The following is a 20,663-nucleotide window of genomic DNA, read 5'->3' on the forward strand; positions in this document are numbered from 1 at the left end:
GGCTGGCTGATGATTTTGGTCGACTTACATCGATTTTTGCTGGACTTTGGAGGACGGCACGGGTAGCTGCGATGCGTATGGAACGAAGACTAACCATGGCTGGAAAGAGTGGCACTACGTTCTTCACTTGTCCTTATGCTGCTCGGCATGCTGCTTCCCTCTATACCTCGTGTGCTGTTCGCCGTCCTTGCCTCGACTAGTTGTGCATACTCGAACCGTTCAACTACGTTTGTCTGGCATCTCTGCAACGTGACGACTGTGCGGAACCAACATCTCCTGTGCAGCGATCTCGTTCGCGCTCATCTCCGGTACTGGATCTGGGTATGACCCCTCGAGTTCTATGGCGGGCTTGGGAGGTAGACTGTCGGAGTGAAGTTGTGCCTTGGTGTACTCGTCATTTCCTTCGCTCGTTTCCTCAGTAGCTAGCTGATTGGCCCTTCTTCTCCGACGTCTGAGAAACCAGAAACCAATGGCAAGAGCAATGACGGCGATGCAGCCGATTACTAAACCGGCTACCCAGGCTCTACTGGGGCTCGAGGACGATTCTTATTTTGGTTAGCATTGAGATTTTCTACCAATATGGCCCAGGCAGCAACGAACCTGCCGAAGCTGTTCCTGTCGGTAGTGTGATTTGCGACAAAGAAGACGAAGAAGTAGTTGAGGTAGCTGGGGCGTAAATTATCGGGCCCATTGTTGTCGTTGTCCGAGTCACCAACTCAATATCGCCGTTGAGGCGTGTGAAAGTAACAGCGTACGTGACAGTCTGTATCGGGTTGCAGAGGTCCAGATATTGTTGGAATTCGGGCCCAAGATCCTCAAAACTGGTCGAATTCTTGCTATTGACTCCAATACAAACCTGACAATCTATGAGGTCTTTGGCAAAGGGCGAGGCGATGTTGCATAAGGAGGGATCTTTCCCAACTCCTTGCGCCTCAATATAGGCATTGTCTGGGTACAAATATCGTCAGTTATGTGGCGGACATCGGCGAGGGTAGAGGAAAGCAACTCACTACATTCAGCAAAACATACAGCTGGAACGCTGGTCATGGTTCATTGACGAGGGTTGTGGGCGGCCGATTGAAGTCGGAAATTGGTGGTGATGCCTGGGCGAATCGCGGCAATATTGCAACCGAGTCTGTCACCTAATCTTTGTCGAAAGAGATTGAGTCGATACTCTCTCAATGCGCGGTCACCAAGGTGGGAAAGCCTCCCTTTTCTCTTTTGTGGGGGAACTGACCGGTGTCAGTCTTATATGGGTGCACGCTTCTCGAGCGGAGGAAAGGCACTCTGCAGTTGCTTATCTTCTTGGCAGGCCTTTTCAGCTGCTCTTTCAGGATTCAACAACACCGCCATTTAAATCGTTTCAAGCCAATGACCTTATTCCTTTACTCAATAAATCAGGCTGTAGACCAGGACAGAACAGGGCCAGGCAGGGCAAATGCTGTGACACCCAAGGGCAGCATCACACTGGTGATGGTTCTTGGATGGCGATCGGTTTGATCGGTCCGGTCTCCATTGCATGTTTCAATCTTCTCGTAACTAGTTCCGAAAGGATATCATTGGCAACGAGCCATGTTCTGGGCGCACTCCTCGTTTTTCCACAGCCTGCTTCATGTGGCGTAGCAGCTATCACCTCGGGACTGACTTGGCCGAATCAAGATCAGGCTGCACTATTATAGATAGTCGAGTAGCCCGCGGTGTCATCAAATGTCTTTAAAAATTTCCGGCAATTATTCTATTCTTGGGCGCTCTCTATGGCAGTATTCATCCTCCAAAGTGACATTCCACAAGCTGCTGTAACGGGGACATCGTCCGCTGCCTGATCCAAACTCCACAACCACTCATCCACCTCAAACGCACAGTCATTTGTTTAACCGAAATAGTGAAGCTGACCGTTTTTGCGACAATGATCATAGACCTTTGTGGTCCATTCGGCATCATGCTGTTGCTGGTTACGATCCCGTCTCTTCGTCATGCCCTCATGCATGAGAATCATCTCTCCAACTCGAGCTCTAGACAACATCACGCACAGACGCTTTGGGTCGTCGAGGAAGCCAGCGCTTCTCGTCCTAACCGTGTCAACAAACACAAAGTCTGCCTCGTGCCCTTGAGCAGAGTCCACAGTGCGGGCCTCGAGAGCATTGAACCGTAGCTCCACGTCCATCCTTCCCCGGAAGTGAGGTGGAAGAGTCTTGATCAACTGTTTATACCGAACCAAAGCAGCCTTGTACGGCGTGATAATCAGGATTCGTCCAGGCTGGTCAGGCTTGTCAACCTGTTTGAATTCTGGGTGTCGGAGCAGTTCGTGACAGCGCTGCTTGATGAAATTCTCGTGAACCTGATTGTAGAAGCTCGACCGGTCTCTCATCTCCTTGGAGTACCGTAGGTTGAGCAGGATTCGAGGTACAGTACGTTTCTGGCCCCTGGTGAATTGCCCGAGCCATTTTTGTATGTGGCGTACGGGGTCGGAGAAACGCTCAGCTTCGGGGATTCCTGAAGTTAATTGCCCATCATAGAATAACTCTGATGCCAATACTTGAAGGTCTCCGTACATTCCTGAACGTCGTTAGCAGTGTAATCATACGAATAATATGTCACAGTACTCACGGTGACTGATGAGAAGTTTGCTCTTCAGAGCCCCGGCAAGATCCGCTCTTTCCATGGTGCTTATCATGAGCTGCTTTGCATAGATGTTCTCCTTCTCCATGCCCTTGCCGCCTTCAACGAAGGGTCTGGTTTGTCTGGTATCGCCGGTGAGAATGAACGCACAGGGCGAATACAGTGCAATCGGGATGAGGGTTGTAAGTTCTCTGGCATGAGCAGCTTCATCAAGGAACACAATGTCTGGATGAAAGTTTTTGCTCAGGTAACCAGACGCACCAACTGGAGTTGTGGCGATGAAATCGGCGTCTCCAATCACGGAGAGATAGAGTCTAGCTACACGATTCTTGAGCTCTCTTGCCGTCTTGTTGGTCTTGACAGCACCGTTCTCGAGCTTTTCGAGTATCTTGGTCAAAGACTTGTACCGGGTTCTGTCGGCGTCGTACCTCTTCCACGCAACTTCGTCCAGGGATGGCGCTCGATCGCCACGGGCTTCGTTGGTAGAATGAGTACCGTACGGTAGACCGACAGAAGCACGAGCTTGTCTGAGGAATCCGGCGGTGAAGTCAGGCTCGTCATCTTCACTTGCCGAGGGTGTTGGGTGAAGCTTTGCACTGCTTCGCATCTCGCGAGCGCAACCTCGAACCCTAATCACTGACTTGTTGATTCCGGCTTTCTTCAAGGTTGAATACACTCGGTCTGCTGCATCATCGCAGGGGTAATTGACGTCGAGAAGATAGAGAATCCTGACCTGCTTGCAAATCTTCTTCCCATCATCGCGCACGAGTTTGCGAGAATGAGAGACAGCCATAGCGGAGATGAAGGCGTTCAATGCCGTCTTTCCAGCACCAGGACAACCGAGGATGATCGCTAGTCCTGCCGGAATCCGACGAAGTTGCTCGTAGACATTCTTGTGGTCTGCATTGAGTCGGCTGTAGACCGACTGCAGGTACGCGTTGGGATGGCTAGCAGGGTTGTCCATATGTGGGATCTTGTCGAACATGTCGATGTAGAAAGTTGGCTGTTTCCGGAAGTCCAGTAAGTACTCGAAGGTTCCAATGGTGTTTTCCGACAGTTCATTTCCCTCTTTCTTCGGCTGAGTCAAGATGCTCAACGCCGTCAATTCAGCTTCATACGTCACAGGATTCTGATCAATCCGAAGGCTGATCTCGTTAGCATTTTGCAAGCTGAGGGGCGTTGGCCCGAAGCCAAAATGCAGGTCCTGCCTCACGGCGATTGAGAAGAGCGGGTGGTACTGCTGCTTCGTGATAGGGTCGGCAACGTAGTCCATGGTAACATTGAATGCTGCCAGCAAAGAGTACTGGTACATCCCCGGGATTGTCTCGTATGGATTGGGAATGCGCTGTGCGGAGAGAGTTCCAGGATTGTACTTTTTGCCCTTGCAAACAAAATCCCGCTTGAATGAGATGCTGCACATGTCGCCTTCGTCAGGGAAATGGCGTTCCGGTGTCGAAGGCAACTCGGCAAGCACAATCCACTTCCTCTGCAGATCCGACTCGATGAGTGAGTAAGGCCCCGGTACAGGAGCAATCACCCAGGCGTATCTGGCCTCAGGCGCTTCGTTGAACCTCCTGATGGCAGAGGCCTCGTTCGCCATCTCTATGATAGTTCCTTCGCGATGAACGCGAGCGAATTCGTGGGCGCTATTGAACGAGTGAACCATTCGGCGGCCACAATCTCTGTCGGAGAGCTCCAGCTAGTGGAATTAGTTCCGCGAAGATAGATACGGGTATGGAATCAAGAAGAAGATTTACAATATTCTGTGGCGCGGGGGATGCATGACTGTCTTTCGCTGTGAGGGGCGCGTGAACATCGTCGATAGGCCCGTAGCCAACATTCCACGTCGCGAAGAGCATCTGAATATCGTCAGCGGGAGTTCGTTGACGGCGACACAAGCGTTAGAAAAGATTACCTTGGTATGTTGTCTTGACGAAAGCGCGATGGCGTACGTTTTAAGGCGTACGCTTTGAGAGGTGCCAAGCTGACAACCCAAGAATACTGAAAAGAACGCCGTAGGTACAAGGTGGCAGACTGAGGACTGTGATCACGCAGCTTTCTGTGATCGTAGCCGAATATTGCTTGTGTTTTGTGTACAAGACGGAAGGATCTGGATGAGTGGCAGGAAGGAAGCTGTAGGACGCGATATGTTGGCGGGCGAAGGATTTTTGCGAGGATTGAAAGAGGTGAGAAGTTGAAGTACTCGACCAGAATAGACAGTGGGAAGGTCTCTAGTAGACGCCGTCGACCTAACGGGAGCGATGGGAGGAAGGAAAGGAAAATAGGAAGAAATTTTTCCCGATGAAGGAAATGCAGGAAGGTAAGACACGTGCCGACCTTTTCAGAAGAGGCAGCAGCACCCTACCTACCTACCTTGAGTGGAAGTTGAGGTTGGGCCTACCTTCCGTGAGTGAATCAGTGGTGATTTACCGCAAGTGAATAAGACTGCGCTCCGTAAGAGTATTGCAGATATTCGGGCAGAATGAACAGGGGAGTACGCAACCGAGGGCAGCGTTACTCGTCCAGAGTGACATTGAGAATCAGGAAATGGGACAGCTCAATAGGCTTTGGGGAGGGAAATGTATCGAAGCCCCATATACACGACAGCACGAATGGGCAGATGTAGTCTTCTTGTGTACGAGGCTTGAATAACTCAAATCATGGATGCTTGACCAAAACTCTGGCCCGAGTCAAAATCAAAAGGACCGGGCCAGAAAGGTCAGATACTGGCCAACAGAAGGGATGATGTTACTCTGAAGGAAGCTGATTAGTGATATTTGTTTGGCAAATCGAGTCGACTCAACTGTGAAGATATCAAATTCAAGGGGACACCATCACTAGAACGTTGGACGACCTGTTAATATGCACAACTCTTTGAAATGAATTGCTGTCAACGTATAGAAAGATACTGGCTGCCTGTTAGAGTACGGATATTCAGATAGTAAACATTCAAATCATGGAAAAAGATACGCAAGCAGGACATAAAATATTGCCCTACAAATTGCTCTTTCCTCCCGTTGCTTGGGACTAGATTGAAGTGAGGAAGGTGATACCGGATATCGAGAGATACTTAGAATGTATTGCAAGTGCTGATGAGGAGCTTCACTATCATGCCCCGAGTATTGCCTGGAGCATACCAAAGTCCGTCAAGCAACCCTCGTAAGTGATACGAATATGCGTCCAAGTGATTCGCTCATTCATCGCCTGGTCAATCATGTCGTGTTGTTGAAGTCGGACGTGTGGAGGTATGTGGGGGTTTCTGAGGTTGGCAATTTCGACATCGGTACCTTGCCTCGGTGAAGCAGACTCCGGGTTGGTCACTAGCTGGGTCTGAACCACCTAGAGCATTCAACACGTTGAAAGAGAGAACACCATCTTGAGCATGAGTTAGCTGTTAGAAATATCGAATGGCAAGCATGTTTTGATTCTTCCGACGGGTTTTCATCCTGGTTGAGCACCATGATTGCCCTTGTCATATCGTAGGCATCTCATCGTCGGCGGAAAGTAACCGCTGGACTGGGTCTCGTGGGCTAAAATAGCCCAAGACCTTGTCGCAGAATTAGCACCAATTCGAGCATGCAGGATCGGGATCCGCCACGACAGGGGTTCAATGGACAGCAGGAGCAGGTCCCTGGAATATTTTCCCCAGTGCCCAGGCAGAGGAGCAAGTTCAGCCGGGGCGCAAGGGTGATGCTGTCAGTTGCTGGAACGTAAACGCAGCACGGCGAACTGCGGCACGAGCTTGGTTGTTATGCCGTCCAATGCCGCATCGGCAAGATGGCTGTTTCCCTTACTGTGTAGCCCAAGGTAGCTTTTAAAAAAGGGCATTGGAGGATGAAACCAGTCAACGTCAGACGCCCGACCCGACGTCAATGTGAGCGAATTTGTGTGCGGACTCTGGCGCCGGCACGTCGGTTTGACGGATTGAGATCATCTCCGCTGGCAGTCCTTGCCGACCTGAAAGTTCCTGAAAGTTCCTAACGGTGATGGAGATCTACCCCACCAGCTAAGGGCTTCTTCCCATTCCTTACGACCCAGCAAACAGGGGCAGAGGCACGAGATGGCCGCCCCCCCCATCGCTGGCCGCGGGAATAGATAGGGACCAATGGACAGTGGTGGCGGCGAAACGGCGCGAATGATGGAGCGTTCCCATTCTTGTTCAGGGAAATGGGCCCAGCTTGTCGGGCGGTCGCTGCTAACTTTCGAGTTCAGAGTTCCCTGCGACCAAGACACGGAGACACCAAGGGTCGTGGAGAGGCCGTGTGGCGGGGCAGTGAAGCTTTACGAAAATACGATTGGTCTATTCCGGCCAAAGCGCCGGCATTGCGGGGCCGGATTTTGATAGCGAGCGACCTGCACGTGGGCGCAATTTTGGCCAAGTTCCGGTATTTCCACACGGTATCAACCACCTGATGTAGGCACTCTAGAAGTCTCCCCTACCTTGACCCGACTGAGCCACAGTCCTGGCAAAGTACTCCCTTAATCTGCAGGTAAACGTGGAGGCGGGAGGCAACCCAGTCCAACCTTCCTTGATCCACAGACTGAGGTGCAGCCCACTCCAACTCTCTCTAACTCTCTCTCCCCCCGTACTCCCGTACTCCCGTACTCTCCTGCGCCCGCTTTGCTGAGTGCACCTGCTTCTGGGTGAGGCTGAACTACCAGTACACCGGCCTAATTAATCCAACTGCCCCCATTACGGTGCTGACTTCAACTGCACTTCATCCGCTTCCTCTCTCGTGGGCTCATCGCCATCGCGGCGACTGCTCGTCCACACGCAACGTCGCCTCACCAAAACGTACCATCTGGACGGCCTTGATCAACAACTCGTCGGCGACGCAACCCCTATAGCTCGCCTTCCTCACTTCGCACCTGCCATTGTCGTCGTCATCCGAGTGTCTCAGGTTTCTTTCGAAGGAGGTTCATGTGGTGCAGCGAGTGCTGACGCGTGGTTGCCGAAAATGGCTCCTCCAGCAGCCTCGTCTGAGGGTATTACCGCCCAATCAGACCTTGGCGAATCTGACGACAGTTCATCCTTTTTAAAACGCTCAATTGATATGGACCAACTGAAGCCAAAAAGAGAGATGTTATCCCTCACCAACCGCGCGACACTGGAGCAGCGCTCATTATCAGGAGGAGGGGTTGCCGGAGTCGTTATTGGTGTCATTATCGCCGTCTTCCTCGTCGGTGTCTGCGCCTACCCATTTATCGTTCGGAGGAGAAGAGCTAGGAAACATGAATTGCCCGAACGTCTCGACACGGAAACGGCCTTCGTCCCCGGGCCTATGGGTCCCTCTGGACAGGCGCCGGCGCCCGGACCCGGACCCGGAGTCAACAGCCGTCTTTCTTCAAAAGATTCCTTTGGGAACAAGGCCGACACCTTGAGGGGTACAGAGAGACAGTCTACCAAGGACACTGCCCTATCATCTCACAACGGCATCGACCGCCCTCCCAGCGATGAACTGAGCAGCCAGCACCAGCGCGGCTTCACCAGCGACAGCACTCATCCACCGAGTGTTACGACGAGACGCGGCACAACCGAGTACTCTTTTGGACATGCGCCCACATGGAACAGCGAGTCGTCCTATCCATGGACCCCCGTGGGTGTCGAGCTGGTTGCTACTCGAGCCGACGGCATGGACTATACCGAAGCCAATCATGGTCACAGCGCGACCTACTACAGCCCAACTATTCCTTCAGAAGCCTTTGGCATGGTCACACCGCCTTCGACCGACGAGCCTCTAAGTCGCGCAGTACCCCCTAGACGATCGAGCTCTCGAGGAAGCTCATTCAAGCTCAACCTGGCGAGCATGATACGTCGCATGAGCACTAAGGACTCCGCAACCGTCCGCTCAAAGGGCCACCCATCACAACCCTCGCAGCCCGTTCTTAGCGAAACACTATCAGACTCTCCCACCGAATTTACTGGTCCATCATTCGGAACTGCTCAACTGGATTCGCCTATTCACCTACCAGTTAGCCCTATGTCGGAGCCGGAGGATCCTAGGCACACTTCGGATGTGGAAAAGAAGAGAGCAGTCAAGCCAACCGAATCCCCTCCTGTTCTCCCTCCAGCTGTACCGGCTCCTGGGACTGTAAATCCAATGGATATCATGGCACCATCCAACCCGACAGAGCACAAATGGAACACGAACCAGCAGCTATTCAACATTGCGCACCCGCCCCCTAAGCCGCCTGTCGAGACCACGAAGCCAGCACCAGAACCACCGCAAGCATCACAAGCCCTTACACCACAATCACCGGAACAGTCATACGAACAGCAGGAGCAGTATATTCTTCAGCAACAGCAGCAACATGAACTTCTTCGCCAGCAACAAGAAGCGAATGGACCACCAACGTTCTATGAGAACGGACGATCCCAGGCGATTAACTGGAACCTCACAAATGGCAGCCATACGAATGGCGCTATCCCAGATGTACAGATGAACGATGTCACGCAATTACCCGATCCCACCCACCTCATGCCTGATCAACATAACCAACACTACCTCGATGGCGAAATGACCGACCCATCTGATCACTCACCACCGGTAGCTGGGCAAACCAGCTCCGGCCCGTCTTACCAAAGCACGCCAAATACCCAAATCGACAGCAGTCCATCCCCTCGATCAGACGGCAGCTCGGATATCCGCAACAGCACGTCGCCGTATCCAGGGATGCAGCCGTCTCCTCGGACGTTCATTTGTGACGAATGTGGCAGATTTTTCGATCAGGTCCATAAGCTAAAGTACGTCCCGATGCCTAGAAGTTGCATCGCACATGATACTGACAGATCTAGTCACCACAAACGATACCATGAGAGGCCTCATGAGTGTGCCCATCCGAACTGCGGAAAGAGGTTTGGTACTAAAACACATCTGGATCGTCACATCAACGATAAACACAAGAAGACGAAGAAGTTCCATTGCACCGTCAGCACCTGTCCCTATTCCAAGGCGGGAGGTAAATCATTCCCGAGAAAGGACAACTGGAGACGGCACATGATGAATATCCATCAAGTCACGCCAATGGGCGACCCAGAACCGGACATTGTCGACGAGAATATGGGAGGAACATAAGGGTGGCATTCGCATAAGCTTTTCCACACGTAAACACAATGCCACCGATTCAGGGGGTAAAGGGGCAATATTGCCCCACAGACGAGACAACGCTTGGGAAGTGGTCTATCGAAATGACAGACAAGTGGCTTGCAAGCGACGGCCGCCCTTGCTCTCTGTGAGCAGGTCGTAGGACTGGGGGTGAGTTAGAGGGAGCGACTGCTTAAATAAGGCACCCTCTCATCTCCAACGGGGCCTAGTGACGGCTCTAGGCATCATTCGTTTTGTCGTTGCCAATAGGCAATATGTTATATACATCATAGTTGCCCTTGAAGATGGAGTAAAAGCAGGGGGGCAACACAGGTACATTCTTTTATCGGGTGCTGCCATAGCCAGCAGTCGGGCGTTTGGATGGTCACGGAGATTGCCGCCAGGGTAAATACTGTAGAACACGGCATAAAAAGCATCACGGGAGGGCGTGTTTGCATAGGAAACCACTTTTTAACTCAAATCTTTGATTAACGATCTCACAAGCTTCTTCTGCTGATCGATTGTGAGACCACGCTGGTCTGTCTCCTGGATCGCCCTTCCCACCGCGATGATGACTTTGGTACTCTCGCTGTTGACCCAGATCTTGCCGTTGCGGCCGACGGCCGTCTCGAAGGCCGCGCCCGTGGCGCCCAGCTCCTCGAGCACGACGAGATCCGTCGTCTTTGGCATGAGAAGGCGCCGCGACATGCCCAGCGAGATGTCGAAGAGCATGCCGCCCACGAGGGGGCCCAGGCCGTCGCTCTTGCCGGTGGATTGGTAGACGCATTCGAGTTCCGGGTCCATGTGCTTGTTGGCCAGCGTGACGCGGGCGTAGACGAGGGCGCCGGCGGCGAGTTGGGGGCGCGTCTTTTTGGAGGCGCCTTCGAAGGAGAGTTGGGGGAGCATGGCTGGTGTTGAGTAGTCGGCGAGGAGGACGTAGTAGAGTTCGGCGGCGGTGCGCTGGACGGTGCCGACGACGAGGTCGCCTACGGCGGGTATATACTGTTTGATCATTGTCAATTTTTTGAATGGCAGAACATGTGGGGATGTGTATCGTACCCTTCCACTTGTTTGCTCAACCCATATCGAGTTCTTCTTGCGATCTGTGACGAGCTTGCCGGCGATGGTGGGCACTATTTGCCTGGGAGGAACATGGCGGAGGCCAGGGCCGAGGCGCAGGGGAAGTTTCTGATGCGAGGGGATGAGGGAGTGGTCGATCTCGTCGCCGGGGAGGACGTAAGGGCCGACGGAGGCCATGGTCGAGAGAGTCTTCGCTGTACCGTCAAGAACGATCTTGGGTGGTGATGTTGAATTGAAATCGTCAGATGCGAGCGAGCGCCAAGTACTTTTTTCGCCTTCAGCGCTGCTATCTGCGATTTCAGCCTTGCAGCAATAGCAGCGGTCACTGAATGTCGAAAGCTTTGGCGGGGCACTTTGTGTCTGCGGTGATGGCTCCCCCAGCGAATTGAATTTGATTGGGATACGGCTGATGGGACATGTGGGGAACCCAGGGCCCCACCGCGATGGACGACAGCGAACGTGGGAATTTTTTTTTCCCCTTGCCCAAAATTTCGCAGTTGGCCTTTGAGAGAGGAACCCCCACCATCCACCACCCACCACCATTGAAAACATTCCTTTCCTTCGAGATCTCTACTGGAGTCGTGGTACCAAAAGTTCAACAAATACCTACCCCCCTGCTTTTTCTCGACTCCTCACATCGTCGCCTCCCCCCCCCTCCACCACGAATATACGCACACATACATACGTCTTTCCGGACGCACACACACATACACACAAAATGGCTACGAACGGTGACTCGCGGCCCGCGCCGGGCGACCGCACCGTCATTGGTATCACCTTTGGCAACTCCAACAGCTCCATCGCATACACCAAGGATGACAAGGCCGAGGTTATGGCCAACGAGGACGGAGGTGAGTTCTTCTCTCGGGGAGGGGAAGCACGGCTCTTGGTTATAGAAGAAGAGTAAACCGCTGACATATATCATCATGGCAGACCGTCAAATTCCCACCATCCTCTCTTACGTTGATGGAGACGAGTACTACGGACAGCAGGCCAAGGCCTTCCTCATCAGGAACCCCACCAACACGATCGCATACTTCAAGGACTTCCTCGGACAGGAGTATGGCTCTACCCTTTCCCTATGACACTCTACCTTCTTCACCTCCCGCCTAGCGCCTTGAACTGACAATATCTCACCAACAGCTTCAAGTCCATCGACCCCACCCACAACCACGCCTCTGCCCACCCCCAGGACGTGAACGGAACCGTCTCCTTCTCAGTGAAGGACAAGGAGGACGCCGAGGAGCCCTCCACCGTCTCTGTCCACGAGACCGCCGTGCGCTACATCCGCCGCCTCGTCGGCTCCGCCAGCGACTACCTGGGCCAGAAGGTCACCTCGGCCGTCATCACCGTCCCCACCAACTTCACCGAGAAGCAGAGGGAGGCTCTCGTCGCCGCCGCCAAGGAGGCCGGCCTCGAGGTCCTCCAGGTCATCTCCGACCCCATCGCCGCCGTCCTCGCCTACGACGCCCGCCCCGAGGCCGTCATCGAGGACAAGATTGTCGTCGTCGCCGACCTGGGCGGCACCCGCTCCGACGTGGCCGTCGTCGCCTCCCGCGGCGGCATGTACACCGTCCTCGCCACCGCCCACGACTACGAGTTCTCCGGCTCCCACCTCGACCAGGTCCTCATCGACTACTTCGCCAAGGAATTCATCAAGAAGCACACCACCGACCCCCGCGAGAACGCCCGCTCCCTCGCCAAGCTCAAGGCCGAGTCCGAGTCCACCAAGCGCGCCCTCTCCCTCAGCAACAACGCCAGCTTCAGCGTCGAGTCCCTCGCCGACGGCGTCGACTTCCAGTCCACCATCAACCGGTTACGCTACGAGATGGTCGCCCGCAAGGTCTTTGACGGCTTCAACCGCCTCGTCGAGGGAGTCGTCAAGAAGGCCGAGCTCGACGTCCTCGACATTGACGAGGTCATTGTTGCCGGCGGCACTGCCCACACCCCGCGCATCGCCTCCAACTTCTCCCAGCTCTTCCCCGAGTCCACAAAGGTCATCGCCCCCTCCACCGTCGCCCACGCCATCAACCCCTCGGAGCTCCTCGCCCGCGGCGCCGCTCTCCAGGCCTCCCTGATCCAGGAGTACGATGCCGAGGACATTGACCAGAGCACCCACGCCGCCGTCACCACCGTCAAGCACATTGCCAACGCCATCGGCGTCGTCGGCGCAAACGACGAGTTCGTCCCCGTCGTCCCCGCCGAGACCGCCGTCCCCGCCCGCCGCACCGTCAAGATCGCCGCGCCCAAGGACGGAGGCGACGTCCTCGTCCGCATCGTCGAGGGTGGCGCCCACATCAAGGTCACCAAGCCCGAGCCCAAGGCCGCCAAGCCCGAGGCCGACGACGAGGACGACTCTGACTTCTCCGACGAGGAGGAGGAGGACATCCGCGAAAAGGTCTGGAAGGTCGGCCCCACCCTCGCCGAGGCCGCCGTCCGCGGCGTCAGCAAGGGCGCCAAGGTCGAGGTCACCATCAACGTCGCCGCCGATTTGGGCGTCACGATAACGGCGAGAGAGGTTGGCGGCAAGGGCGGTGTCCGCGGCACCATCAGCGCTCCTTGAAGTGGTTATCGTCCCTATTGAAAACAAACAAAATAGAGAGACCGACCAGTAACGACTTGCCTATGAGATGAAACAGGCGCGCGCCCACGGCTAGGCGTAAAAAGAAAGGAGCGGTTCGGTAAAATGCAACACAGCTCCGTTTTTTCTTTTTTATAGATCTGTGGCGGCGGGAAGGGATGGACTGAATAAGGAAATGACACCCCGGAACATAGAGACAAAAAAGGAGGTTATAGATAGCGAGCTTTTTTGTAGGCGAGTTAGTCTTGGGGAGAAGAGATGTAGAAAAACGAAATGCTGTTAATGAACTCTTTTCGTTTTTTTCCTGAACATATTTGCGTATTTGAAATAAGATGTGACAACGCGATCGCCACCAGAATTTGACTTTTTTTTTGGAAAAGGGGGAGGAGCTATGCAAGAAGATAAAATGTACGCCTGCCCACAAAACACCTTGCTACAAGGAGACGAAAAGCAAAAACGGTCCTTAAATCACATCGCACTGCCCCCTTTTCATGTGACAGCACCAGGCAACCTCCACGCGACGAGGTCATCACGGACGTCAAACTCCTCCAGCTCCCTGTTCCTCCTCGAACTCTCACGCCCGCGATCACTGCTGCCCATCGTCGGGGCCAAGCTCACCATGCTACCGCTGCGGCTCCTGGAGCGCCCGTAATCGCGCGCACTGATACCCCCTCCGTTACCGCCGCCACCACCTCCTCCAACTCCTAGACGCTGGTCATCGTCCCGGCCCCTGGTCCGGCTATGTGAGCCGCGACGAGCAACGTTGCTCGCGCCGGCGGTGCTGCTCGCCGCATCACCACGGCCCGTAACGATTGTGGCCATGCTCTTAATGCTTCGCAAGCTCCTCATGCTCCTGTCGCTGGAGCCGCTGTTGTTACGCGAGTGGTGGCGGTGGCCGTTGTGCAGGCGGTGCAGGTGTAAGTGATCCTGCTGAGGCGGGTCTAGTAGCTGTTGGTGTTGGTGTTGCTGCTGCTGCTTCCGTTCCAGCTTGCGAAAGTCCGAGGGCCGGAGAGTGCCGTTCATGCCGCCTTCGTCGGAGCTCAGAGATCCGCCGTTGTCCAGGTCAAAGGTAGCCGTCTTCTTGCCGGTGCGTCCCGTGCGTCCGGCCTGCCAGCCGTCGCCGCCGGAGAAGATGTCTTCGATGCACTGGTCGGCGGGAAGCTCGCCGGGTTGGCAGGACCAGGAGGCAGCGAGGGCGCGGCGGTACATATCCTGCACTTCGGAGGCGTCCCTGGATTTCGCCATTGTGGGAAGCTCTTGGGAGAGATATTAGTATGAGATGGACCGCCAAGAAGCGCAAATCTAGAGAACAGTGGAAGACTTACGTCCAGCGTCATCTTGCTCAACTGCTTCACCCGCCATGATACCGGCAATCCCGCCGAATACGGGTGCAGTCTTCAAAGGAGGCGCAGAGTAGTTCTTGTCGCCATCGAGCTGCATCATCAAAATGCCGATCTTCAATGTGCTGTTGATTTTGCTTTCCTGCATAAGATACCGCCTCACGATGCCATCTTCGACATCTGGATCGTCCAGCGCCGGCGCCCTCGTCGACATTGGGCTCTGGCTGGTGCCGCTGCTTCGCTTGCGCGAGTGACCGCGGTCGAAACTAGCGCTCTCGCGAGTAAGGCCATCGCTTTCCTCCACGTACTCGCTGAGGTTGAGCTTGACGATACCGAGTGAGATCTTTTCCTCCCTGCCGCTGCCTGGGAACTGTTGCAGGACCTCAAATTCGACGGGACACTCGGTCAGGTTGTTGTTCTTGTCGATACTGATCCGGATATGGCTGACGACCTTGGAGTAGTTATACTCAACCTTGTGATTGGAGATCGGGCATTGCGGTGTGCGGCCGCGGTGCTCGGCGTGGATAGAGTGTGCGAGGTTCCATTTTACTATCGACGTCCCTGATACCAACGGGACATTGTTCAAGTCAAATATCTGGAAGATTTGTCAATAAGATGTTCTTCGCCAAGATGCAGCAACTGCCGTGTCAAGAGGGGCTCACACCTTTAGATGTAGCTCAAACTTTGGCTGCGTCAAGTAACGTTAGCTCAAACCGGTTCACTGAGTGGTCACCAACAACGGCGCACATCCTCCGCTTTTGGGAATTGACTTTCCCACGGCAGGATGGTGGGCGCGGAGAGGAGGCATTACCTTTCTGTTCTTATTGACTGTGGGCAGGAAGCCCCCGTTAGCCATGCTTTTGAGGGGACTCATTTTGAGCGAGTGATTCGCTCACGCTCAGCGCAAATGATAATGACGGAGACAAGAGTAAAAGCAAAATGAGGCGGGACCGAAAAGCCCCGGGCCCCAACAAGAGGTGCTTTCAAGGGAGAGACATGGGAATGGTGAGGTTGTTGATTACGCAGCAAAAACGAATAGGATGGGTAGGGCTGGACGTGAAAAGACAATGCCACCAAGCTCTCTCTGGGGTTGTCTCAGTGAGATCTCAGCCTCATGTGAGGTACAGGTGAGCAGAGGGCTAGGCAAACCACGTGGTCACAAGGAATGCGTAGGTATGTTTAGGTGAAATAAGGAAGATACAATAAGGACAACAACGCCGGCAAAAAATCAGCTCGACATGGGACGGATGATGGAGGAGAACAAATCGGAGAAAGGAGCAAACAGAGGCTTACTTAAGGAAGCCATGTTTCATGGAAGGCATGGCTGGTTGGGTTCCGTCGGGGCCAACAAGTTAATGATACCTGCTACCTCTGATGAGGACCGCGCGCCTTCGGAGGTAGACACCGTAAGGTATGTAAGAGTGCGCGGGCGGACAGGCAGGCAGATGGTAGTGTGCAAGGGCAGGCAAGGCACACACATACACAGTCGTAGTCGCAGTCGCAATCGCAGACGCAGGCGCGCAGGAAAGTCCAACAAACACGAAGAGACTTGTCCCTTCTTGTCAGCGACGCTCGGTTTCGTTTCGGGACAGCCGGATAATACGGTGCTGGAGGAGCTGTGAGAGGGGCAGATCACCAGTAGGTACGGCTAATAGATAACGGGATGCTGGTGCCGTGCCGCTGAGTCCAAACGTCTTCCTGAATTATCCGCTGAAGGAAAGGCTTGAGATTGCATGCGAGGTCAGCGACCAATCGTTGTTTATCTGACAGTGCGTCGTCCGTCCGCGGGCGTCGATAGAATGAAAGCTGAGAGCGCGCGAGAGAGATATGGGCTTGAATGTAATGCGGCAGAGCGCAGGGGGTGGTCAGGAATTCGGGGTTCCAGACTGTACGGAGCAGATTGATCCTCCACAGGTGGAATGACTCAGCAAACAGGGGTCTGCTGTCCGTAGATGTCAGAGATATCCAAGGCTTGGTACGATTTTTGAAGGCCCAGAGAGTTGAATTGCTGTGAAGCAAGTCGTATTTGTGTATCGATGCTCTCCCTCTTCTGATGATGAAAGAAAGAGAGTTTGACTTTGGACAGGGTCGAAGGAATACGTAACTCCGTCAAGTGCCACCTGCCCCAGCATCCTGGGCGTACGGATACCGGAACCACTATAGCGGCATGTGCCTGGCCCGAGTTCTTCAATGAGCCACATTTGGATCCTCGGGTCCAGCAATAAGTAGCCTGCGCCACAATCAACTTCGTCGTCTTTTATAACACCCTGCGGCCCATACATCGGGACAAGTTGCATTGGATGCCTCTCTGAACCAGTGTCTTGGACCCATATCACCAGTGCCTTCTTACCCAGTTGCGTTGTTGTCGCAGTGTCATAGTCATGTTACGGCACCTCAGACCTCTCTCTCAATGGCATTGCCATCAGTACCCAAGCACAAGGAATGCAGTCACACTGGAGCACCGTCTGCAACCTTCCGTTGGGAACTGTAAGCCTTCCATGTCCGTCCAAGATCAACATCAACTGGAGGCCACGATAATTCTGCATTCTCTTAACCATATCATTGTTTTTGTTGGTGATGTAGTCTACCACAAGAACTCCAAAGTATGCGTACGGCGTCCTAAATCTTCTCGATACACACAATCGACACCTAGGCGCCGTACTGTCAACTTTCGATATCGCGATACCCTTAATAACAAGACCTTGATTGCTTGAGGATCTAGATCGATGAAGTACATTCAGCCTCTTAGGTAATACCCGTTGACTCCTCGTTCGGCTTTTAATCTCGCGACATGAGTTAGAGGCATGAGCCACATATCAAGCTTCTCCTGGTCCACTTTCTAGCCTTGTCGGTATCACTAGCATCCGCTCGCAACGAGTGGCCATTTTGCGAAAAGTAGTCAACTCATTAGCCGTTTTTGCCAGAGACGAACCGGTGGGATCTATATAGTGGACTTTAATTCTGGCTTTACGGAGTATAAGCGACAAACGATGAGCGGGAAATGGATTCCAAGCAAAATCACACGATACGGGCTCGAAATAAACGTTGCTCATACCGTTCCTGAAGCTCGCGGTCACCTCAATATATTGTATTTCGATCCAGAAAAAAAAAATGACGCAATACGGGATTTTAAGGAAATTGCCTGCGTAATGGAGTTTATCAAAGTGAAGTCAAGAAAATTCAAAAAGGTCGGCAAGGATTGACGGTCCTAATAAATGTGTCAGGAACTTCGCCAGGACACAACTCCAAAGCCCAGTCTAGTCGGGAAACATCACGATCAAACCACCCAAACATGCCGAAGCCTTCAAGAAACCTAAATTTTTGTAAACCAAAGCTTCAGTAATTCTCGAGACCCAGCAGGCAGTCGACTCCCAACCCGAAGACGAGCGTAAAAGAAGCATTTGAAAGGACAAGGGTCAGGCGGACATGTCTAAACTCTGATTATCCAGGCACACATCACAGCGAGCCAGTGACGATGCCGTCCAGTCACGCTTCTCCCAAAAGGTCTCCAAACATCGCCAGGGTGCAGGCCTGCACTTTCAAGGTCTCCCCAAGCGGGTGTGTGTCCTTAGATGCTGCCGGAACAGGCCGACATCTGCGTCAAGATGAACACTCCATCTCGAAGGAAGGACAGAGAACTGCAAGGACCTCAGAGACAATCATGAGATTTCGGGACAGCCCCAGCCATCACGCACAACGCCCAGGCCTCGAAGACCAGTCCAGACCCTTCGTGAAACCTCCCGAGAAAGGCGCCTCATTAAAAAGTTTGAACCTCCGGCCAGGGAATTCAGACTGGGGTACGGGATGAGCAGGTCACGCCGCACCGGGGCGCGCTACCCGTTCACCCGTTGTCGCCCCCAACAGCGCGTTCTCTCTGTGTGAGACAGGAAGAGAGAGCCTGAGAGGGAGGGAGTCTGAATGAGAGAAGTGTGACGCAGTGCAGGCGTGCAGTTCTCCACACAAACTCAATCAACATCCCAGTCTCTCGAGTTCCCGCCCCCAGCAGAAAGAGGAATTCCCCGAGCCGCATACGTCATGGCCCTCTCATCCCTATCCCCATACTTCGTACAGCACGCACACCGAACGCCCAGACGAACGATGTCATCTCTTCACAGGAACCTGTTTGGAGGGGGAAGGGAGAGGGCAGGGAAATGAGACAAGCCGCAATGACCGCCACAAATGGCTACCTACGCTACGGCCCAGCAGCCACCACGTTTTCTCCTTGGCCCAGAACGCTTGTGGCTGGGGCGCTACTTTTCTCTGGTGTCTGGTTACGAACTGCACCATGACATGTCTTCTCCAATTATTCGATGGAGCAACGCAGCTTAATGGGACTTGATGAACGCCGACGTGCAATCAAACTCATCAACGATTCAACGCAGACTCGTGTAGCGAAAATCTTCCTGCGGGCTAACGTAAGGTTACTGATAGTGTGGAGGGGAGCCACCCAAAACGGGCACCATTCACACCCTAACAGTCCAACGTTGTGTCCAAACGACTCGAACTGGTCGCTCCTTCTGGACGGCGCATTCGCTCCGGTCCTGTGAGATGTCGTCGTGTGATGGGGGATCAGAAACCTTGACGCGGTCGGGGTGTGTGTGATAGCAGCTTACTTGTGGGTAGCCAGTCAATCAGTGCAGGTCACACACCTCGTCTCGAATTTCTTCTCATTTGAGATAGGAAAATACCTCACTAGACCGATTGGTTTAGAGACAACACTGACCGAATTCGCCTATTGAAGGAATCCGAGGGAGTACATTTGAGAAAAAGACTGGGGTAGGAAGTACATACCTTACCTCACCATAGACGGGAAAGAAAAAAAGGTGATGTATCGCGGGAGATTACCACATTGACGTCACCATGCGGTGTCCCGGCTAGCAGAGCACTTGCACGCCTCGCACTCTCTCTCCCTCACCCACAGACTCCCAGACTCCAGCCCAGACCACACCTCCCCCAATTCTCCTAGCGTCAAAACGACCCGGAAATTAGGGTAATGTGTGATACGATACCATGCCTTACCGCTGACCCTTGAGGTACCTACCTTACTGGCAAGGTGTAGAGACAATCGACGATGGCGGGGACGGGGAACATGTAGGATGTACCTTACTTTCGTAATGGTGTCACCGCTCTGCTGTGATGTAAGGTGTGTCGGTTTGGCAAGTCACAAGGGTGTGCCTTGACGTTGCGCATTCCCAAACTGCTTTGGCGTTCAGTTTGTATATAAGACCCTTTCATCCATTTCCTCTACAGCGCTTTTTCGTACCATCCCATCACAGCCAAACACCAACAAGCAAACCAAACACCCGTCGAGGTTCTCTCTACAACTCTACAAATTACCACTTCCCAACCCACCAAAACCACAACACCGCAAAAATGGGTGCCGTCGTCTCTTGTGTAAGCCATCTACTCCTACGTCCATAGCCAACCCACAATGGAAGGAATCCAAACTAATTGCTTATATACAATAGGTCCAATCCGTCTTCCGGACCATCGGCAACTGCCTCACCTCCGTTATCTCAGGTATCGGAGGCATCCTCCACGCCATCATCGGCGGCATCGTCTCCTTCTGCAACATCATCATCAGCTTCCTCACCTGCGGTTACTGCGGACGTCGCGGCAGCGGTGGCGGACGTCGCCACAAGACTACGACTAGAAGTCGCGTCTAAGCCGACCCTTCTGTCTCTAAAAATCATGAAAGATGGAAGGGGTTGAACCACGACGATTCGAATTATTTCGCGATTGTGCAAACGAATGACTGGAAGAGAGCATGGAGAAGATGAGCGCGGATGATTAATGAAGAGCGCGGACGCGATATCAGCTTTGACAGCATACCCACCCACGAGTTTCTTCTTTTTCCTTACGATACCCAGATACCAGTAGCTTAGCTTGAATGGTATAACACGATATCCACAAACAGATATGTGCCACTGTGACAGTGAACAAACCCTTGACTTCTGT

General features: G+C 53.5%; 6 protein-coding genes across 6 annotated transcripts; 3 read left to right on the top strand and 3 right to left on the bottom strand.

Annotated features, from left to right (window-relative positions):
* Positions 1-1,870: 1,870 nt before the first annotated feature.
* On the bottom strand, positions 1,871-4,219 carry BDZ83DRAFT_564591 (P-loop containing nucleoside triphosphate hydrolase protein; the record flags this gene model as incomplete). Its single annotated transcript, XM_060503659.1, has 2 exons — positions 1,871-2,556; positions 2,608-4,219. 2 exons carry the CDS (start codon positions 4,217-4,219, stop codon positions 1,871-1,873), a joined length of 2,298 nt encoding a protein of 765 aa, XP_060371643.1.
* Positions 4,220-7,187: 2,968 nt separating this feature from the next.
* On the top strand, positions 7,188-10,174 carry BDZ83DRAFT_598013 (uncharacterized protein). The gene is made up of 2 exons (XM_060506929.1): positions 7,188-9,364; positions 9,416-10,174. Exons 1-2 carry the CDS (start codon positions 7,578-7,580, stop codon positions 9,693-9,695), a joined length of 2,067 nt encoding a protein of 688 aa, XP_060371644.1. The 5' UTR covers positions 7,188-7,577; the 3' UTR covers positions 9,696-10,174.
* Position 10,175: 1 nt separating this feature from the next.
* BDZ83DRAFT_687597 (exosome complex exonuclease RRP40) lies at positions 10,176-11,200 on the bottom strand (the record flags this gene model as incomplete). Its single annotated transcript, XM_060511281.1, has 2 exons — positions 10,764-11,200; positions 10,176-10,706 (listed from the first exon to the last, which is right to left on the bottom strand). Exons 1-2 carry the CDS (start codon positions 10,959-10,961, stop codon positions 10,176-10,178), a joined length of 729 nt encoding a protein of 242 aa, XP_060371645.1. The 5' UTR covers positions 10,962-11,200.
* Positions 11,201-11,250: 50 nt separating this feature from the next.
* On the top strand, positions 11,251-13,639 carry BDZ83DRAFT_598016 (hsp70-like protein). Its single transcript, XM_060506930.1, has 3 exons — positions 11,251-11,635; positions 11,718-11,844; positions 11,928-13,639. The coding sequence occupies exons 1-3, from the start codon at positions 11,503-11,505 to the stop codon at positions 13,345-13,347; spliced, it is 1,680 nt and encodes a 559-aa protein (XP_060371646.1). The 5' UTR covers positions 11,251-11,502; the 3' UTR covers positions 13,348-13,639.
* A 215-nt stretch (positions 13,640-13,854) lies between these two features.
* BDZ83DRAFT_564551 (N-terminal C2 in EEIG1 and EHBP1 proteins-domain-containing protein) lies at positions 13,855-15,579 on the bottom strand (the record flags this gene model as incomplete). Its single annotated transcript, XM_060503654.1, has 4 exons — positions 13,855-14,621; positions 14,691-15,300; positions 15,370-15,393; positions 15,517-15,579. 4 exons carry the CDS (start codon positions 15,577-15,579, stop codon positions 13,855-13,857), a joined length of 1,464 nt encoding a protein of 487 aa, XP_060371647.1.
* A 4,057-nt stretch (positions 15,580-19,636) lies between these two features.
* On the top strand, positions 19,637-20,635 carry BDZ83DRAFT_598027 (uncharacterized protein). The gene is made up of 2 exons (XM_060506931.1): positions 19,637-20,099; positions 20,174-20,635. Exons 1-2 carry the CDS (start codon positions 20,079-20,081, stop codon positions 20,369-20,371), a joined length of 219 nt encoding a protein of 72 aa, XP_060371648.1. The 5' UTR covers positions 19,637-20,078; the 3' UTR covers positions 20,372-20,635.
* The last annotated feature ends 28 nt before the right edge of the window (positions 20,636-20,663 follow it).

This window comes from Colletotrichum acutatum (assembly GCF_030867785.1).
Source record: "Colletotrichum acutatum strain CBS 112980 chromosome Unknown BDZ83scaffold_2, whole genome shotgun sequence".
NCBI lineage: Eukaryota > Fungi > Ascomycota > Sordariomycetes > Glomerellales > Glomerellaceae > Colletotrichum > Colletotrichum acutatum.